General features: G+C 41.4%; 3 protein-coding genes across 6 annotated transcripts; all 3 read left to right on the forward strand.

Moving 5' to 3' along the window:
• Nucleotides 1-588: 588 nt before the first annotated feature.
• LOC146679191 (ras association domain-containing protein 8-like) lies at nt 589-8,772 on the forward strand. 4 transcript variants are annotated; one of them, XM_085408816.1, is made up of 5 exons: nt 589-1,105; nt 5,384-5,512; nt 5,763-6,404; nt 6,497-6,753; nt 7,868-8,772. In XM_085408816.1, the coding sequence occupies exons 2-5, from the start codon at nt 5,410-5,412 to the stop codon at nt 8,018-8,020; spliced, it is 1,155 nt and encodes a 384-aa protein (XP_085264942.1). In that variant the 5' UTR covers nt 589-1,105; nt 5,384-5,409; the 3' UTR covers nt 8,021-8,772. The 4 variants fall into 4 exon arrangements, with proteins under 4 accessions (XP_085264942.1, XP_085264945.1, XP_085264950.1 ...); XM_085408819.1 differs by having other exon boundaries at nt 590-1,105; nt 6,497-6,759; nt 7,873-8,772; XM_085408824.1 differs by having other exon boundaries at nt 590-1,105; nt 7,873-8,772.
• A 1,687-nt stretch (nt 8,773-10,459) lies between these two features.
• On the forward strand, nt 10,460-12,446 carry rdh14a (retinol dehydrogenase 14a). Its single transcript, XM_085408834.1, has 2 exons — nt 10,460-10,814; nt 11,723-12,446. The coding sequence occupies exons 1-2, from the start codon at nt 10,572-10,574 to the stop codon at nt 12,338-12,340; spliced, it is 861 nt and encodes a 286-aa protein (XP_085264960.1). The 5' UTR covers nt 10,460-10,571; the 3' UTR covers nt 12,341-12,446.
• Nucleotides 12,447-17,962: 5,516 nt separating this feature from the next.
• LOC146679193 (retinal cone rhodopsin-sensitive cGMP 3',5'-cyclic phosphodiesterase subunit gamma-like) lies at nt 17,963-19,252 on the forward strand. Its single transcript, XM_085412835.1, has 3 exons — nt 17,963-18,341; nt 18,421-18,458; nt 18,540-19,252. Exons 1-3 carry the CDS (start codon nt 18,229-18,231, stop codon nt 18,614-18,616), a joined length of 228 nt encoding a protein of 75 aa, XP_085268961.1. The 5' UTR covers nt 17,963-18,228; the 3' UTR covers nt 18,617-19,252.
• The last annotated feature ends 2,020 nt before the right edge of the window (nt 19,253-21,272 follow it).

The raw sequence follows: 21,272 nt of genomic DNA on the forward strand, positions 1-21,272 counted from the left end.
AATAACTTCAGTAAAAGAAACGTTACATGGAAGCACGACTTCAGCTTCATTTATCTTCATCCTGATGCTGATGTTTGCTGTTGGTTTGGTGCTGTAACCAGCTGCATTGAAAGGACGCATACAAAACCATTTCAACCTGTAAATACTCCTGTCCAAACTTGTAAATACCAACTGGTCTTAAATTCTCTAATATTTATTACTTTTTTCTCTCCTTTTCTCATTTTCATTGTTATTATTATCATTATTATTACAACTGCTAAATTCTGTTATTTTCTTCGTAATATAACTGCACTCTCTATATGCTCATGTAAGGCTGAGGAGCACGAGAAAATGCATTATGGATAAACGTGGCTACACTGTTTATCTGTACATGACAATAAAACTTGAAACACACTGAAACACAGAGTAGGAAACAGAGCAAAGGACAAAAGGAGAAAAGGAGAGACTAATACCTCGAAGTGGAATGTTGGAAATGTGCAGAAAGAACAAGTTGGTGGGAGGAGCCACTCCTCTCTGTTTTTATCTCCTATTTAGTTTGGGAGGAGCCCAGTTTCAGCGTCACAGTGACATCACTGCTTGGAGCCACAGGCTGGAGTAAAAGCACTGAAACTTTTTTTCTCTGCAACAGAGGATCACACCAGTGCAACTCAAAGCTGTGGGTTTAACATGACTTTGTTAAAATCAGGCAGATGCAGGCTGTAGAATTTAGGGAAAAAGTGAATAATGAGTAAGCACAGGTGGACCTGTCTGGTGGGAACTTGTAGTGGTGGTTTGAGGCATTTTCACGAAGGACTGAAAAGAAAAAGATAACAAGCTCAGAACAAAAGCCGGTGATTTCCTGCAGGATGATTGTGGCACAAAAAAATCCGCTACAGTAAATGCACTTTACTTCTTCCGAGTACTTTCACAGTGACATCACATTACACGCAGCACACCCAGAAGAGCTGCATTCCACAGCTGCACTCCTCTTTCTCCTCCTCCTCCTCCTCAGCTGAGTCCGTAGGTGTGTTTGAGTCACAGCCGTTCAGCTGCTCAGCAGGCCGACCACGAAACAGACTGACAGCCGCGGGACCTTCAGTGAAACAGAGAGAAACTGAAATAGAAGGTAAGTGTACAACATTTGTCTCTGCTTATCTCTCAGTTTTGAATTATTAAAAAGCATTACACATAAAGTGTTTTAGATTACCCATACAGAAATGACTAACAATGAAGTGAAACACAGATGAGAGACAAACTAACAGAAAAGCTCACTGAGCGGTTTGATGAGGAGAAAACTGCTGGGAATCATTTGGCATGTCCTTTATAGTGTGTAGCTCTCGACCCAAATTGAACACCTGTGGGAGATTTATAGTTAGACAGTGCTGTCCAGCACCACCATCAAAACAGTTAATGGGGTAATATCTGTGAAAGGACGATGTTCCATCATTTCAGCAGGATTACAGACTCGAGGAGAGTGCCAACAGGCTCTGAAATCATCACCTCACTCAGCTACTAAATGTTTTTCCTTTATTTAACTGTATCCGTGGATTAGAAATTGTTTTGCATAAAATGTCCTGTCATGTTTATCAAATCAAAGACAAAGCTGTGATTTGGTTAACTTAAGCAAAATAGCTTGAAAAGACCCCCAAAATAATCCTATATCAAGAACAAAATCTTCGGATGTGGACTAAAATTTAATGTCAATCATTACAAAAAAAGGTAAAAAGGTAACACAGAGGCTGATACTTTAGGCAAAAATTTATTTGTGACCCATCAAGACCCAACAGGTCTTATAAAAGTGAAAATCAGCATTTTCCACATAAAGAAAATCAGTTTCATGGTATTTTTAAGGGCGTGATAGCACCTACTGTTTTCTTAATGATGGTGACACTGAAACTGATGCTGGGCAGTGGAATTTAGTAAACAGAGACTGGAGTATGTGTGGGAGGAGTCTGACTCTTTCAGGAATGTCAACATGTTCTGCTTCATTCCTGCTCAGTGAGGCCGCGCGTCTTTCCCAGCAAACACATGACACAAACACAAACCTCCCCACACTTCAAACACCTGTTTGAAATGCAAGTATGCACATATGTTAAACTGCTCACTCTGAGGGTTCCCCTAAAATATGACAAGAATAGAGTCGTTTAAAAAAACTCTCCCTCTGGCTCCAGTATGGATTACACTTTAGTTTATCACACTTGTCTTAAGTAAGGAACTCAATTTTGTATCAATCACCAGTCATGTATATTTGCAACGTTACAGGAATCTTAGCCAGGAAAAACCCTCTAATGTTCACTGAATGTGCCGGGAAGCACCACTGTTGGCTGCAAGGCTGGTCTTTGTCTAATTAACTGACCTGTGACAGAATATCGGTGATGATGATGGATTAACAATCCTAAATCAGCCCATTTTCACCAAAAATATTTGTTGTCACTCCAGAAACCCCCTGAAGATTTTTCGGTCTCATTACAATCCCAACACAAAAGGCTTTACTGACATTAACTTTTTATGGATTTCCTGGCTGAACTGACACTAATGGCATGTAATGTTACAGTAATATGCAGTTCGTCAAGAACTGATGGAAACTAGATATTCCCACATCAGTCAAACAACAGCTTCTGTTGAGGTACAGCAACACACTACTTTGACAAACCACCCGAAAACCACCCAGTACATCTTTTTACTCGGACCAGGAATGTCTAAGGAGCTTGGAAAGAAAAGCATCTGGACTTCTTTAAGTTTCCTTGAAGACGTTTCACCTCTCATCCAAGAAGCTTCTTCAGTTCTAAGAACAATTGGTGGAGAGTCCCAAAACCTTTGCTGATTGTGACCTACACCCGTTTTTTTTTTCATGTCTTGGCTCGTGTGATTGGGTAGAGGTTCAATAGGGGGTCCATTTCCCCCTTGGGGACACCCCAATAGGGCTTAAAATCTGGGACTCCTCACCAGTTGCTCTTAGACCTGAAGAAGCTTCTCGGATGAGAGGTGAAACGTCTTCAAAAAAGTCCAGACGTTTTTCTTTCTAAGCTTCTTAGACTTCTTAGACCTGGATGACTGAGAACCTTCACAGACATAGGAGCAGGAATATTAATCATTTGGTAGTTTGCCTGGATAGATCTCCAGTCCACTGCTGGGCTAACGCACAGAGACAGATGACCAGTCATAATTTAGATGTTTTTTTCTATACATAATTAAAAAACCATTGCACCTGTTTATACAAGGTCCCAGAATTTACATTGTGCATCAGATCAAAGACTGAGCTCTGAGTGTTTGCAGAGCAGTGTGGTAAACAAGTCTGGAACAGGCAGTCTTAAAAACATTGGCCGCCTAGACCAACTGGATAACCAAGCAAGTAGGATGGAGAGGTGAAAGAAAGGTTACAGAACAGTACGTCTTTGAGCAACCTGCATGGAGGAGGACTGACGCAAAAAGCTACGAGGCAAAAGATTCCCTGATCTGATTAGATAAAAACAAACAGTTTGAGTAGAATTCCATCAACTGTAACTGGGAGTAAGTTTACATACACACATCGTGGAGATAAATGTCATGGTAACTTTGGGCTTTTAATGATGTCTTTGAATTGTTCTCCAGGATTGTACAGCAAACAGAAAGCGCTGAGTGCACAAGTTTGATGTTTTTTTCTCCGATCCACAGAGGATTAGAGAAAATACAGTGTATACACTCAGCAGTGGGACAGCGTTGATCACCACTTGTATAATATCAACATGAAAGAGTGCATTTTTAACAATTACATTTCAAACGAGTTGCTTTCAGGAAAGAATCTGGGTAAGCTTACAGTGTCTGTGTAGATCTTATTGATGACGGATTTTTAAATGAATGATTTAAAATGTTAATATTCAGGTGGGTTCGGGGGTGGCTAGAGCACAGAGCTGGTCATCTGCTAATCGAAAGGTGGTTGGTTGTTGCTCCTGCATGGGTTAGAGCAAGATACTCAGGTCGAGTAGAAAAAGTGCTATATACGAACACATCCATTTACCAGGTGATAGGAAGTGAAAGCAACATGTGTTCTAATGGTCTGTATTTCCTACATTTGTCTTAGAGCATAAGAGGAATGTCTCATTAGGGTGTAAACTGGCCTTTTCAGTGTCAGTGGAAATACAGAGAATTATTTGCTATATAAGTCAGATACCTTTAAACAGGCTACTCTTCTTCTGGCTGCTCTTCTACAAAGCCTTTGTTGTTGTTATTGTTCTTGCAAAAAAATTGCAGAGTGTGTGAGAAAACCCGAGTGCTGGTATCAGTTTGTCCATGTGAAATTGGTTCCAGCTCCCAGCCAAGATTTCAGGAGGAACAGTCGTCCTGTTTCTCCTCCTGCAGCCCGCTGACACAAACCTGCCTGCCCACTCTCCACAGACTCCTGCACTCCACCTCAGAGTCTCAGACCCCTCTAGTTACCTCCAGTGCTGGCTTATAAAATTCAACATCATTTTTCTGAGAATTGTTGTTTGTGACTTGGGACTACCTACAACTTCCAAACAGGACAAAATTGGTATCATTTCCAACAGTTTTGTAAGACTGGCAGCAAAGTTTTGCAATAGGAAAAGTCCATCAAGTTCAACTATTCATAGTGAAACGTACTGGTAATAATAAGTAATTTTACAACTTTAAATAAAACCATAAGAAAATAAATATGTAACAATGAATATTAATCTGTCTTAAGCCACTTGTATGTTATTTCATATACTTCAAAAAGTAGTGTTTTAATTGTCCATCAGAGAGAAAAATAGATCTTGCCTACAATTATTTTATTAAATCCCAACATTTCAGTCAAACAGACCTTCAGCAGGTACAAAAACAAAGCACCAAACACATACAACATGTTGTATACATGAATAGATACATACAAATAAATTTGTGCTCTAAAGATTATAGGAGAAGGCAGATTTGCTATTTTTATTGGTTACATATGTTCCTTATAAAATATAAATAGAACTACAATTAGATTAGTGTAACTGCAATTTAACAAATATATAGTGCAAAAATATATTTATACATAAAAATATAGAAAAATATTGCAATATTTTGAATAGGCAGTTAAGCAGGTGGATGGATGGGAGCATGCCTGATGGATTAATCATTCTGCTGGAAGTATCTTTATGAACAGTTTTGAATGTAGAACACAATGTAGAAAATTGTTCTGTTGATATTTGTACTTATTAGACTCTAAGCACAATAAAACACAAACTCAGTGTTTGCAACTTTGCCTTATGAGCAGATGTAGCAAATAAAGGTCAAAGCTACCGTATGTATTTCTGACAGCAGACTTATACATTTAATCTTTGTGGAAGCCTGACATTACTGCCAAACTGCAACTGTTTATTTTTATAATGTATTGACTGTTTATTGGTGTAGTTTACAGATGTGTTTATGTGTCACCCTGTAGGTAAAAGTTGGTGTTGCGTGTGAACAATGGAGCTGAAGGTGTGGGTGGAGGGTGTGGTCAGAGTTGTTAGTGGCCTATCACTAAACACTTCCTGTCAGGATGTCGTCATAGCTCTCGCACAAGCAATCGGTAAGTCTCTCAGTCTGACTAACAATGAAAATTCTCATTTTACGCTCACCGAATTACTTTGTTATCAGAATGGTGTTAGTTTGGTGTTTGCAGTTGTGAACACCAAACTACAAACATTACATACAGACATTTTAGGAGGACTAAAAAATGTAAATTACACTCTGCACCACATTCAGCTGATATTTGCATTTCATGTTATTAGCAATATGTTGATCAGTTAAAAACTAAGCCTTTATGTATCCCTGCTCAGGTCAGACAGGTCGTTACATTCTCATTTTGAAGTTACGAGGGAATGAGAGACACTTGGTTGCTGATGATTGTCCACTGCAGCACCTGGCTCAGCTGGGACAGTTGGCCACAGAGGTCCAGTTCGTTCTGCGGAGGACCGGCCCGAGCCTCAGCGAGGGTCCAGACACCCCCGCCAACGAGAGACGTCTTCCACTTTCCAGACCCTCAGAACCAGAGCCCCTCAAACGCAGAGAGCCACAAAAGGCTCTGACATTTAGTCTGGGTCCCTCAACACTTCCCAAAAGGAATAAACCAAAGAAGGACTGGTCTCGATCTCCCAGATCCTCACCAGAACTGAGGGCCTCACCGGTATCTTTCCTAGACCCTGTGAACTCCATGAAGACAAATCCTTCTTACCCCAAAGACGAGGTGTTTAGGGATATTCTGCAGCAACAGAGAAGACTACAGGATCTGGAGATTCAGCTTCAAGATCTGGAAAGAGAGACTGAGTTATGGGAGCAGAAGTGGTCATCTCCTGAAGTAACTCTGGCTTTTGCTGAAGAACTGGAGGAACTGCAGTGGAGAGTGAGACAGAATGAGGTAGAGCTGATGCAGACGGAAGACTGGGAGAAAGCATTACAGGCAGAGATGGAAAGAGAACAAGGTATGTGCTCATATCTGTTTACATTCCCAACATTTTTGGTGCATTCCAGATTGCATTTCTAAAACAAAAACCATTAACACTGTTATCAACAGGTATGCACAGGCGCCTGGATCAGATTCATTCATCCATAAACGATCAAAGTTACGAAATCACTACACTCCAAACCCGTTCTGCACATCTAGAAGAGGACCTGCAAGTCAGAGTCCAAACGCAAAGTTCTCTGACAGCACAGCAAGATGAGTCCCTGAAGTCCCTGAAGCAGGAGCTCCACAACCGCCTGCAGCTAGGAGAAGAACTCGATGTAAGACTGGCTGAGTTACAGCAGGAGATGGAAACGGCTGAGGAAAGGGTAAAGGTATAATTCTTCAATCATTTCTACCTAAACTGAAGGGTTGATCTCACAAAAACTACTGTAAGACTTGTTTCAGCAGCACATCAGGGTTCATATTAGCTAGATCCATTATAGAGCTAATATGAGATGATGAAATGAAAGAAAAGTATGATACATAATGCTGCGTAAGCTGACATGAGAAAAATTGGCCACTGCACACTTGAAACTTTCCAGACACGCCCAACTGGCAAAAGACGCTGTAAATGGGAAAGTGCAGGCTAAAGCTGACAGACAGGTTTTTGTTGGTCTTTGCATTAATCCTCCGTCCTCCTGCTTTTTTCTGAATGCATGAATAATAGCCTGAAAAGGATCACACTTTTCCAATAATCCTCACCACACCCGGTAACAAGGTGAGATCAGACACACACAGAAACTGAAACAGTGGAAATGAGAGCACTGAAATAATACTTTTAAGCAGTAATTAACACATTTGCATTTGGTGTTAACCAAAAAACAAAAGGGTTAATCTGCAAATTCAATGTGGGCATGTGTTTTTACACCACATTCCCTCTCTGACACAACTCTCCCAGGAATTTGTTTGTATGTTGGTCGAATGTATTAAGAAGTACTCTGTGGAGCCACTGATAACAAAAACTAAGGACTTTAATTAACTCAAATGAAGGAAAAGTCTTAATTGATCAGTATAATGTTAAGAAACTGACTGTTGAGCTGAAAGTTTTAGTTATTAAACCAGTGATGTTACTGCAGACTGTAAAAGTTGCATAAGAGCCATGTGGATTTTGGATGTTTGAGTTGATTCCAAACAGCGTTTTAGGAAAGAAGCTGGTGACGACTGTAGTGCCTGCTGAGGGCAGCAGGTCAAACAGGTCTTGGATAATGCTTCTGGCTCTGGGATGGTACTGAGCATTTGCAATGCCTTCCAGGGAGGGAGGAGGACAGGTCATCACTCCATTCTTTTGAAATGTGTCTCATTTGGTGCAAAGGTGTGACTAAAGATGCACTGCTGTATTTTTAGTAGCGGAGGCAACGATGCAGCCCTGAAGAACAGTAAGATATATCAGCTCGTGGATACAATGTTCTCCGGTAATATAATACCTGTTGTGTCTTCTAGGACAGACTGGAGATTATTGAGGAGCTGAACAAAGAGCTGAGGCAATGTAACTTGCAGCAGTTCATCCAGCAGACCGGTGTGACCTCACAGACGGAGCAGACAAACCTACCAGTCAACGATGTTTACCTTAATAACGCTGGCATTAGGGAGTAGAAACAGAGGGGGAGCTGTTCACTCCAGCGACTGCAACAAAATGAAGAAGAAGACGAGACATTACATCTTTTGTCTACAATACCATTTTATGTTTGTGCCATATTTAATGTAAATTTATTGCCACGATGTTGGATTTTATTAGGACTTTTATATGTTATTTATTTCCTGTTTTATTTTAAAAGTATTTCCTTCCACACCTGGTACCTCATCTCACTCCTTTCGATCTGCAACTCGTTCCCACCCTGAGTGTATTTTCAGTCAGTTTGTCACACATCATCACATCTCTCCAGCCAGGCCTTTGTTCCTGTCTTTGAGATTTGACTTTTATTAAAGCTCATTCTAATCAAAAATGTAACACTTAAGCTGTCACATGACTGCTGGAGTCAAATGTACCACATTTCCTCTAAAATGTGGTAGAAAAACACCTTATATATCCACCAATATAGCTGATATCTGACCCTGGTATTTCACTTTCATCTGCAGGACATAGACTGTAAGAAATACATGACCTCAAAAATGTCACTCGTATGCCTCTGTATGTGTAACTGCCAATATTTACACTCGTGGCTCCACAGTGTAAATATGTGGAGGAGACACAAGTCCCTCGGGCGTCCTGTCAGAAAGGCGTAAAAGTCTGCCAAGTCAAATATGTGGCGTGATTACTTGTGTATAAGGAAGGAGACATAAGTAGCTTTCTTTCTGACTGCCAGTGTCTGAAATAAAGCTGATACCACTGATTATAACTACTGTTTGTATTCAATCACATGACTCTAATTATGTTATTAATACGTGTTTCTTCATCATCTCGTGTCACTGTTTGCCTTTGCTCCACCAGAGGGCCCCAAAGGCTCATCCATGAACAGATCTTCAACCCCAACAGCCAAGGCTGCGCTCACTCGGAAAGCAAAGCACATGCATTTGTAATTAGTGTTCATACAGGAATGGATCATCACAGACTGTAGGAACTGCCACAGGCTATTACACAACTGTGCTCAGCCGAGCCTATAAATAAAAATTATCCCCTTTCTTAAAGATTGCAGGGGTAGACCCTGAACAGGCCGTCAGTTAGATAGAATATGGGCAGTGATGAACTGAATGGCTCTTGCTGAGTATATAGTAGTTTACAAAATACTGGAAAGCACAAAAAATGTAACATTGACATCATTAGAAATATAAGATATTGCAACACTGATAACGACCCTTACCTTATATTAAGGTTAAATTAATGTATTAGAAATTAGAAATTAATTAATAGAAATTCAGGAAGAAATGTTGCACAGAGCACGAATTGAATTTTGGTGGAGCAGTTTAAGCAAGACTTGGTGTGAAGAACTTCTTAGGGAGAATATAAGTGTGGAGGTTTTTAACAAAAAGCTTGAAAAGGATACAGGCTGCAGAAAAAACAATTACAAGGAGGGGGGGCAGGGTTCAAAGGAGTGCTTGGTGGAATGAGCAGTGTAGCAAGGTAAGAGCAGACATAGTAAAAGCACCGCTGAATAGAAACAATTATTAATTACAAAAGAGCACAAGCTAAGCTTAAGAGGTATACTGTTCAAGTGGGGTTAGATTTTCTGTTTGGAGAACAATAGGAATCATCAGCCAAATAGTACACAGACAGGGGAGCACTTGGGATCTCCATAAGACCAATTTTATAAAAAAGAAAATGCAGACAACAAAAAACCATTAAGCAAAGGTGGAAGTTTGCAACGCTCACGTTCAAAGAATTATAAGCAGCCAGATCCAACAAATGTGGCAGAAGAAGGGATGTCAACGACACAAGAAGGGATCTATACAATATTCAAAAACATGTTTGTGATGGAACGCACAAATACAAGAAATAACATCTTTCATCTCAGAAAAAGCACACAAACAAACAGCTGTCCAACATGTAGTGTTGGGCCTGTGATCAGGAAAGAAGGCATTAATAGGAACTTTACAATAATAATAATAATAATAATAATAATAATGGATTGTATTTATATAGCGGTTTTCTAGACACTCAAAGCGCTTTACAATTCCACTATTCATTCACACACTGGTGGAGGCAAACCACAGTTGCAGCCACAGCTGCCCTGGGGCAGACTGAGAGAAGCGAGGCAGTCATATTGCACCATCGGCCCCTCTGGCCAACACCAGTAAGCGGTGGGGTGAAGTGTCTTGTCCAAGGACACAACGACCAGGACAGACAGAGCTGGGGATTGAACCGGCGACCTTCCTTGTTACTAGATAAATTAGCTTAAGACTCCTTTTACTTTCGTAGCCTTTCTTAGAAAGCTAATGTCACAGGATTATGAACAACTGATGATATCTGTGAGCACGACAGGTTTAATAAAGAAAGAATTTAAATGCTTGTTTTTCTTTCCTTCCTGTAGGCGCACGCCACACTCCAGTCCAGTAGGTGGTGCTGACGCACCTTTTAGCTGGTTTGCCAACCGCAAAAATCCCCCCAAAAGAAGCCGTCATGTTGTTAGTTTGAGGCTTCTGCTGGTTTGGGGGATGCAGTGGTTGGTTAGTTGAACTCTGGAGTCCTGTACCAACTTAAATCCGCAGAATGATGAAGGGAAAGACGGTTATTGTGACCGGTGCTAACAGCGGGATAGGAAAGGCCACAGCAGCCGGCATTGTGAAGCTCCAGGGTCGTGTAATAATGGCCTGCCGAGACTTGGACAAGGCTGAGGAGGCAGCTCGGGACATCCAGCAAGGCACCGGTGCAGAAAGTACACAGCTGGTGGTCAAACAGCTGGACCTCGCTTCACTGACATCTGTACGCGCATTCTGTGAAGACATAATCAAGGTAGCGATATAGTTGTTTTTGTTACTTGTGTCATCGCCAGAGCCCCAAACCTGGGATTACACGCCACCCGCGTTTTATTTGACATGTACTAAATGGACAAAAGTGTTGGGCCATGTACACATAACACATAAACGAGCCTTTCTGACTTTCCATATAAAATCCCAAGACGTTAATATGGAGCTGCTCTACCCTTTGCAGCTCAAACAGCCTCCACTCTTCTGGAAAAGGCTTTCTTTAGGCTTTATCAAGGTTCTGTGTGGACCAGTCACGTTCATCCACACCAGTCATGCCTTTATAGACCTTGGGCGCTGGTGCAGACTCATGCTGGAACAGAAAGAGGCTACCAGCCAGTGGCCCTGAGAGGTCAAACCCACTGCAACTCAAGAAAACTCAACAGCAAAAACCCACAAAACACAACAGAAGTTGAATTAAAGAAATCTTATGGAACACAGTGGACCAGCTGTGGAAGTGAAAGAGTCCAAAACATGCAAAGGACTGAACTGAGACACGCTGAAAAGACTCAGATGGAGAAAACCTTCAGCATTGCTGAATATCCATACAGTGTGTCACCCGACTGGCTGGACAGTCCACAGTACTGGGTTACATACCACTGAATGCTTGTTAATTAACAATATTTATATTTCTTCCTGGTGGAAAAATATTTGGCAGGTGGCGGCATCCTAAAATTGGGAGCAGCTCTGCAGTGTGGGAATAAGTCACTGGTTTTCTAAGTATGTAGCGGCTGTCGTCTGAGCTGGTCCTGAATGAGCTCACCCACTCTTTGGAGGAAGCTCATTTATGCTGCAGTGTGCACATGCGCCACAGACCTGTTTTATATCTAGTGTGTTTCTAGTAGTAAAAGTAAACCGTGTACGAAATAATCTGTTCTCCTCTTTGCTGTTAAACAGGAGGAACCTCGGCTAGATGTGCTGATCAACAATGCCGGTATCTACCAGTGTCCTTACACCAGGACAGAGGATGGCTTTGAGATGCAGTTTGGAGTCAACCACCTGGGACATTTCCTGCTCACCCATTTGTTGCTGGACCTTCTGAAACGATCAGCTCCTAGCCGCATAGTGGTGGTCTCTTCCAAGCTCTATAAACACGGTTACATAAATTTCGAGGACCTAAGCAGCGAGAAGTCGTATGACAAAGCTTTTGCCTACAGTCGCAGCAAACTAGCCAACCTTTTGTTCACCTGTGAGCTTGCCCGTCGCCTGGAGGGCAGCGGAGTGACAGCGAATGCTGTAACGCCGGGCATAGTGAGGACTAATCTGGGGAGGCACGTTCACATCGCTGTGTTTGTTAGGCCGCTTTTTGACCTGCTGTCCCGAAGCTTGTTTAGGAGCCCCGAAGAAGGAGCTCAGACATCCGTCTATGTAGCTTCTAGCCCGGATGTTGACAATGTGCAAGGAAAGTGCTTTGCAGATTGTCAGCCTCAGGTTCTTTTGGACAAAGCCACGGATCAGGAACTGGCCGCTAAATTGTGGGACATTAGTGAAGTCATGGTGGGGATAATCACATGAGATCAGCGTGAATTTTGAGACTTAAAAATCAATTATCTAATAACCATTTATTAACCAAAGTCTTTCTAGAGAGCACAAAGTTAAACAGGGCAGAGCAAATCCAAAGCCATGTTTTCCAGAATTAAGACTTTTGTTTGTCCTAAGTGTCATATGTTCAAGTCTCATGGTACCATACTTTCCCAGTAGAGCACGTTGCTCTCAGACTGCTTTACTTGTGTCTCTTAGAAATGTCAAAAGTAGAACGGGAGCAGAGCGTTCGTGTCTGTGGAACCTGCTCCCAGTCTCGGAGCGGTTAAATTTTTAGTTAATGCTTGTAATGAGGGCTGCGGCAGAACCGTCCCTCAGTTTTGCTGATGTAGAGCTGAAAGTGAAACTGTGGGTTCAGGATTCTTTGGAACTTCCCATGAACTCAACATTTCTCATTTACGCTCCTCGTTGTTTTGCTCCTGATGTAAATGAATGTGGAACACATGCAGTAAACGTGCAGTAAAAATGTCATTAACCTGTTCAGGGATGTAAAGTCATTGTCATAATGTGATGCGGTTGTCTTCTCTCATAAAATTGAAGTGAATCGATATTGTTTCCTCTTGAAAATCATACTCTGGCACATGAAGTGGATTTTTACAGTAAGTTTTGTATTTAACTAGGAAGTGAAAGTCTTGGGCTGTTTTGCGACAGTCGGCCCTGCTGTAGCGTGTTTTTGATGGCAGGAGAAATGGGATTGGCTGGAGAAACCTGAGAAAGCACGAGGAGAACATCTAAACCACACACAGAGGAGCCCTGCTGCTTAAACCCAGGATGCTTTTGCTGTGAGGCAGTGCTGACTACTGAGGCACAAGTCTTTTTGAACTGAATGCACTAATACTTGTTGCAGTGGAATTATACCACAGACAGTCGTCCAAAATAAGAGAGTTTGTTATACTTACACTATAATTTATAGCTGGTTCTTTAGCTGAGGCCTGTGTGTTTGTGTAAATCGGCTCAAGCATGCACAGTGTGTTGTATTGTGGCCCTTTTCAACGTCAGTGTTTTATGGACTCAAACTTGAATAATATTGAGTCGTCCATGTGTACAAATGCAGTACAAAATGAAAATGACCTAGATTCTCCTTGGTTTTATTCAAACAAATCTCTGAAAAGTTTTCCTTGTAACTCTTGTCAATAAACATCCACAAAACCTCTCAAGAAATGGTCCCAGTTTCTGCTGTCAGCAGGAAAGCCTGCCACTCGTATCCTCCTGAACACAGACTCTCCTTCCAGCTTTTATACGTTTCCATCCACGGTCCGTTGTAGAATGATCGTTTCAGAGTTCAGCTCAGCTCAGTTCATGAATTCATTTTCCATTTGACCTGAATTTCACTCATTGTTGGATGCAGTGGTGCAAAGCATGTCACCACTGGACTGTAGAGCAGTGGAGGCGTGTTCTCTGGAGTGACGAATCACACGTCTCTATCTGGCAGTCCATTGGAGGAGTTTGAAGGTTTCCAGGAGAGCGGTACTAGTCTGACCGAGTGTAAAGGTTGGTGGAGGGGGGGTTATGGTGTGCGGGTGTTTTTCAGGACTCGGTTCCTTGGTTCTACTGAAAGGAACTCTTAATGCTTCTGCATACTGAGACATTTTGGACAATTTCAGCTCCCAGGTTTGTGGGAGTAGTTTGGGGATGGCCCCTTCCTGTACCGACATGACTGCACACCGGTGCACGAGGCAACGTCCATAAAGACATCATATTAAACCCTGCAGACTGTGAAAGCAATGTCACTCAGGTTCATATCCGTGTGAAGGCAGATGAGTGAATACATTTGGCAGTGTAGGTATGATCCTTCATATCATGAGTCTAAAGGTAAAAATAGGTAAGAGTCCAGCTTCAAAAATTCATTTTATTCTGTCTACGATCTTTAAACTGACTGACACACGTTTATTTTTTCAGCCTCCTGGATTAAAATGGAGCTTCTGCTCTTTATTTACCTGTTGCTGAGGTGAATGTAGTTGATGGCTGAGAGCTTGCTTGGTGACAGTTTTCTTTGTCTTTCATCAACATGTATAATGATTACTCAGACTTTTGGTGTAACAACCTGCTGTCAGGCTTGTAAATGCAGCTATTTTACTTCACTTCCTAATTAGACCTCATTACATGGATCATAGCGTTGTGTTATTTCTCCGGCCTGTTTTTAAGCTGATTATGTAAAGAAAGGAAACAAATAATGCTTTGTTGCTGTGGATAATTTTTTTAATTCTATTCAAATTATTTATAAAGAACCAAATCACAACAAAACAAATCAATCAAAGCAACGAGAGTCCTCTCCATCAATTCAATTATTATGCAAATTATTTGACCACAGCATCCATTTGTATTTATTAAAAAACTACAAACTACATTTGTTTAGTGTTCAGCTCTTAACCAGCGGATTGATCTGGTTCGCATTTCTGGCTGATTTCAGATTTGACTGAATTTGTAAATTAATTTCTTTTTGATCATGAAGTATTTGTTGCTGGTTAGTTAACATGTTGTGTAAGTGTACAGTATGTGGATTTAGTTCAGGGGATTAAGAGTAATTAGGGTTGCCAACTCCCTGAAAAATAAATAAGGGACACCTCGTGGCCAGGGCCGGGCGACCCAGTTGTCTTCACCCTTCCCAGTGTGGTGAATTTTCTAGCTCTTTTTTTGTGTGTGAAATTATTTTTTTAACCATTTGACTTGAATTTGATTTAAGTAGATGTGTATTCTTTGTGATATGAACACATGTGAAACAAATGATCATTTAGCCATTTATTTTTAGCTCAAAATGACAACATTAACACGATAAAACAGGTCTCTTTCTTAAACAGAAGCCTGTCATGCTTAACTTTTGAGAATATAAGTAAATCTTTCTTTAAAAGAACTCTGTCCTGCTTAACTTAAAATAATAGAAAATAATAGAAAGAAAAACATTCTTGTAACAGTGCACATTTAGTGCATTTAGTACAATTGGCTTCAGTTGAGGTATTATTTCAGCTTTTCTAATGCTAATCGGCTGCTCATGTTTGTAAACCCGCTTGTTCCCATGATTACGCATCTTAACTCATCATCATTATTCATCTGTGTATTACTTTTATGTATTAGTCATCTATTTGTTGTAATCATCTATCCTTACAGTTGTTTATTACACAAAATAAATTATATTATCACACTTCTGGCCACATAGCGCTGATATTCACTGCACATGCCCATATTAACTTTTTCCAGCCAGGTGTTTTCCTTTTCCCCATTCTTCCCTTTCTCTGAGGGGAACAAACATTGCTGCTCTAATGCTGGGCTTACACTGTGCGATTTTTGGCCCATTTTGAGACGATTTTTGAGTGATCGGACCGATTTTGGCCTTCATCGTGCGTCGTGTAGTATACGTGGGGTAACGAGAAGTGATTAACACCTCACGACCAGCTCCCGATCATCAATCGCTCGTGAGGGTCTCACCACAGGCGCTCACACTGCTCACGCGCAAACGTAAACGTTGGTGTAAAAGATGGAGCAGCACAGCTGTGCAGCGTGTGATCTGGACACAAGCGATGGAGGCACAACTTGTAGAACTTTGGAAAGCTCATCCGAGCCTTTTCGATGTGGCATCACAAAATGATCACGACCACAACAACCGTGAAAATAGTTGGATTTACATCGCTGCTTAATCACAGCTGCCTGATCATGTTTTTCATTAGCAGTTTAGCAAAGTTGATGGTGGTGGTGTGTCTGTGTGAGTGAGAGACAGAGAGAGTGAGAGAGAGCGCGACAGATTCTCTGTTATAACCTTCGTGTTATGGAGGCACAGTGTGAGCACTCAGGTCGCATCAGAGCATCGGGCGGTATAGTGTGAGACCTGCATCGTGACCTACCAACTTCTAACCCCTGCGAGTCAATCGTGCAGTTTGAGCAGGAGCTGAATAACGTGACTGAAAAACTCTCACAGTGTCTGCCCAGCTTTAGGTGTACTGTCGTCCGAGACTTGCACCGCAGTGTCGGCGTTTGTTTCCCTGTTGGCCATGCTTCTTGTTATGGTCATCTGTTGTCTTCCGGTATTTTCTCCGCAAGCGACCTTTCCTCGACCAATGAGATGAGCGGTAATCTGAATTGTCATACTCGAATTGTCATAAGTGTGCTGTCAGCTCATTGGTCACAAAGCAGGAGAGGGGCTGGGAATTATGTTTTCAAACAAAGCGTTAATTCCATAAACATTTATAGACTACTTTTGATTCTCACTGTATTACGGGACAAAGTGCGTCCCTTATTAGCTCAATACGGGACATGTACTTTTGTTTCTAAATACGGGACGATTCCGTATTTTAAGGGACGGTTGGCAACCCTAAGAGTAATCCACTTTGACACTTACCAGCTCCCTCCATATGCTGCAAGTGTCCCTGCAGTCCTCACATGGCCCTGCTGCCTGAGGACCCTCGATGGGCTTCTGAAAAAACAAACAACACAAAAGAAATTGGAGGTTTTTGGTTGAAAATAACGAGTGAGCTAAACGGCTCTGAAATATCTCATTTGTGTTACGTAATGTTCAAGTATTTAGGGTTATGATGATGCATCCTAGTGTGATTTCAGTTTTCAATGAGGTTTGCAGAACAGAGTCGGACTCGCTTCATTAACAGAATAATTGATCGTCACAGACCCTCTGGGAATGGAGGCTAACCCGATTTTGTTTTCAGGTGTTAGCTCAGTGTATTCTTACATTTTTGCTTTCTCTGAGCATTTCAGTCTAATGATGATAAGCAGCACACTGATTAAGAGTGAATGTTTTGCCCTGTGGCCCCATGCCTTAAACAGATGTGTTGTTCTTTGGGTTTATTTATCCAGCATCCTGTGCAGATTTGTCCTCCTTCCACAAACACAACCGATGAGCCCTTAGTTCATGATGACCCAAAATGCTTCCTGTTTAGTGAACACCCACAGAAGGTTTTGGCATGGACAGTGGGCATTGCAGCACAGGTACACACGGCTCAGGATTATGAGATTATCCTTCAAAAAAACCATCGCAGCTCTATTTACAGCTTTGTTATGACCACAGCCAGTATATAAATGCTGTGAGGAGAGTGGCTGCATGACTGAGACCGCACTTCTTTCTTCTTCTTCTGAAACAGGGTAAGAGCTGGCAGCAAACATGAGCACGCACTGTAGCAAAAACCTTTCTATGAAAGTACTTTTTAACATCTTGAAAGCTTTTCCTGGTTTAACTGTGTGTAGAAGAGTGTGCGTTTATTCTTTTAGATGTGTTAAAATGTAACTTCAGATTACACTCATAAATCCTCACGTTGATGTAAAATAACTCTTGAAAGTGTTAAAAATTCAGAACAAGACTTCATGCAACGACTTAAAGAACAGTGAATGATAGTCCAGTTATACTCTACACATCGTTGTATAAATATCTGAGAGGCAGTGCAGCAGCATTGCTGATACTGACATGCTGTGGCTGGAGCAGTGTCGGTGACTGAAGAATAATACAAGTCACAGATTTACTGAACGGTGGAGGGACCTGCTATGGTGTTTGATTTGGAGATATCATTAGGCTGGAAAGTGCTCTGTCGTCCAAGCTGGTCACTGCCAGTAGGTACAGAAGGTTCCTCGTGAAATAAATGACTGATGTGAGGGTGGAAAACAATCCTCTGTATTTATTGTGCCATTTACGTAAGTATGAGGGAGTGATGAGGCCTGATCAGGAGCTAAATGTGCTCAGTCTCACCTTTGAAAATTGAAACAGGTTTTACTTGATGGCACGTTTTGATCCCTGGGTGCTGCATGCTGATTCACGATCATGGGTCATAGCTGACCTTTGACTTTAGTTTTGGAATAGAGACTATTAGCATACAGAAGTCGTAAAAAAAGAGATAAAACTATTTTCGTGTTTGAACTTTTTAAAGATGAATGCAACAGCAGCCGAGCCAGCGGAGGGCTCCAAGCCTGCTCCTCCTAAGTTCAAGCAGAAGGGATCTCGGCAGTTTAAGAGCAAAGCTCCCAAACCTGGACAGAAGGGGTGAGTTGAGTAATTATTTACACTTATACATCAGTTTCTTGTACTTTCTTTGAATACTTTCCATCTGCCTTTCCAATAGCTTTGACAATGATGTCCCAGGGATGGAGGAGCCTGGAGGTGAGTGTGATTATTATGTTTATTATGAAGCTGTTTTATGTTTAAATCTTATGCTTGGCTTTTATTTTTCTTACCTTGCAGACTCTGCAGTGGTCTGTCCCTGGGAGGCCTTTGGTGACATGGAGCTGAGCGACCTGGCTCAGTTTGGCGTCGTCTAAACCCACCAGCAGACATGTGTGAATGTTTGGAACATCTCTGTGGTTCCTAATGTAGAGGATGAGGAGCATCCTCTGAGCTTGGCAGTCTCAGGGTCATATGGAGCCTCTGTAACTCTACTGTAAATGGAGAAAGGAAACAGTGGAACCTTAGATCTGTAAACTATCAAAACAAAATCAAGCAAACTTGCACTGAATTTAAAGGACCCTATTTAACATTTAACAGCCTACTGCTAATAAATCCACAGATTTGTCTTTGCTGAGGACTTTGTGTAGATTAATGTGAAGAAAAACAACTGAATCCATGTTAAGATTTGTGAAATAAGACATGTTAGGCTTAAGTGTATAACAGCCGATAACTAATCCCTGCTACACATGGGTCGCAAACATTTTGCCACTAAACCTGTTGCCCATGGCAACGAACCCGAGCATCCTGCCAGTGGCGAACCAATCTGATCTCAGCTTCATAGAGCCAGTGAGAGATCACACGAAGAGACTGAAGAGGCTGACAAGAAGAAAAGTTCTTCAAGATGTTGAACAGCCTAACTGCCACTCATCAAAAACTATTTGCAAGTGTGCTGAGGAGACCTGGTATTTGAGTGTATTTCATAAAATGTTTGAGAATTAAAAACTATTTATGGCATTTTTTTGATATTATGTTTTTATGACCAGAAGCTTTCCCTTGACCTCAGAGGAATCTATCTATCTATCTATCTATCTATCTATCTATCTATCTATCTATCTATCTATCTATCTATCTATCTATCTATCTATCTATCTATCTATCTATCTATCTATCTATCTATCTATCTATCTATCTATCTATCTATCTATCTATCTATCTATCTATCTATCTATCTATCTATCTATCTATCTATGCTGTTCATACATGCAAGTAAAAAATGTTTATAAACAGAATTTATGACAGCAGAATAATAATCACAGCTTGCTGAAGGTTTAACTGAATGTTGAAAGTTAATGTAAATGTCTTCATAATAAATGGATTGGACTAGTTTTTACGCAGTGCTTTTTTATTCTACTGGAGCACTCAAACTGCTTTAAAGCACATATTAGCCAGTCCCAGAAGAACACTGGCATATGTAATAATCCAGTTATGATTACATGTTCTTATATGTTTTTTTCAGGCATGTTTATTTTGTCAGTAGAGAACGTAGACACTCAAAAGCTTTTAGTCTGTGTAGACGAGCACTCCCCTGGGAAATCAAAACTGAACTGAGAGGTCTGTGCCTGTCAGGTAAGCCTAATATTTTGGCACTGGCCTGTGAGTTGACATGTCCAGTTTATTTGTATTAAACATGCATTGGTTGTAAATAATAAATTGACATAAATGTGTAGAAGTGAGAAAAATGACAAAAGAGGTCATCTTTTCATAAATATTTCAGGGTAGCCTCATCATGTTCCACCATCTTTAGTCCATTTGACTACATGGTAGCGTCAAAGCCCTTCAAGAAGTAAGTCTTGCTGAGATGTAGCCATGAGAGGAGAACAATAACTTGTGTTTGAGTGCTCAAAAGGACATTATTGTCACATTATTGTGTTGGTGGAGTGAGGAGCAAACAACACTATTTCTAGAAATGGTAAATGGACTCATTCTTATATAATGCTGCTCTACTTCAGTGTCCTCTATACAACATGTCTCATTCACACACAGTCATGCAAACACTTTTTTCTAAGCCCTCTAAATGACATTCACACTCTGACAAACACATCAGCAGCCGGTCGGTGTTCAGTATCTTGCCCAAGGATACTGTCAGAGGACATTATAACCTTTTACTCACTACTTGATTAGTCTTTTCACCAAGTACTTTTTTACTCTTATTTGAGTAACTTTTTTGAAGACTAATATTTTAATGTAATGCTACTCTTACTTGAGTACAATTTTTGGATACTCGACCAACCTCTGGATACTGTGGCATACAGACTGGAGCAGCCAGCGATCGAACCATCATCATCGTTATTAGTAGATGACCTCCTGCCACAACCACCGCAAAGAAACCCATCATCTATAGGTCTTATAGCATCAGCTGGACTTGAGACATGACGTATCAGGGAAACTGGATATGTGAAATCATTGAAAGTGCCTTAAACGTATTATTTATAATGTGCAGCGGGGACATCGATGTACATGTAGATGTCACAGTCAAGGTAACAGCCTTCATGTAACATTACAAAACACGTGAACAAGATACAGAAGTTCATTTAGCAACGAAAAGAAGAAAACAATGCAACACAAAATAAAGTTAATACATTTCAACATTTCCCAATTGCTAGCCTCGGCAGCCGGGGATCAGTCCACCAGGGCCTCCGCTCCTGGCCGCGCTCGGCACACAATGCACCTGACCCCTATGGCGCCTCCTGCGGGTGGTGGGCCTACAGGAGGATGGGCCCATGTACCTTTTTTGGGCTGCGCCCAGCCGGACCCCATGGACTTAGGCCCGGCCACCAGACTGTTGCCCTCGGGCACCCTCCCTGGGCCTGGCTCCAGGCTGGCGCTCCAGTAACCATATCCCAGGCAGGGTGAACTTAGCCTTTCACTCAGAGGGGTCTTCTGAATCGCTCTTTGTCATGAGCAATGTCTTTGCCATGGGAGAACCTACCAAGGGGCAAAAGCCCCCGGACAACATAGCCCCTGGGATCC

This window comes from Rhamphochromis longiceps, linkage group LG1 (genome assembly GCF_057381845.1).
Source record: "Rhamphochromis longiceps isolate RC_006_pf linkage group LG1, R_longiceps_female_GT1.1, whole genome shotgun sequence".
In the NCBI taxonomy this organism is placed as follows: domain Eukaryota; kingdom Metazoa; phylum Chordata; class Actinopteri; order Cichliformes; family Cichlidae; genus Rhamphochromis; species Rhamphochromis longiceps.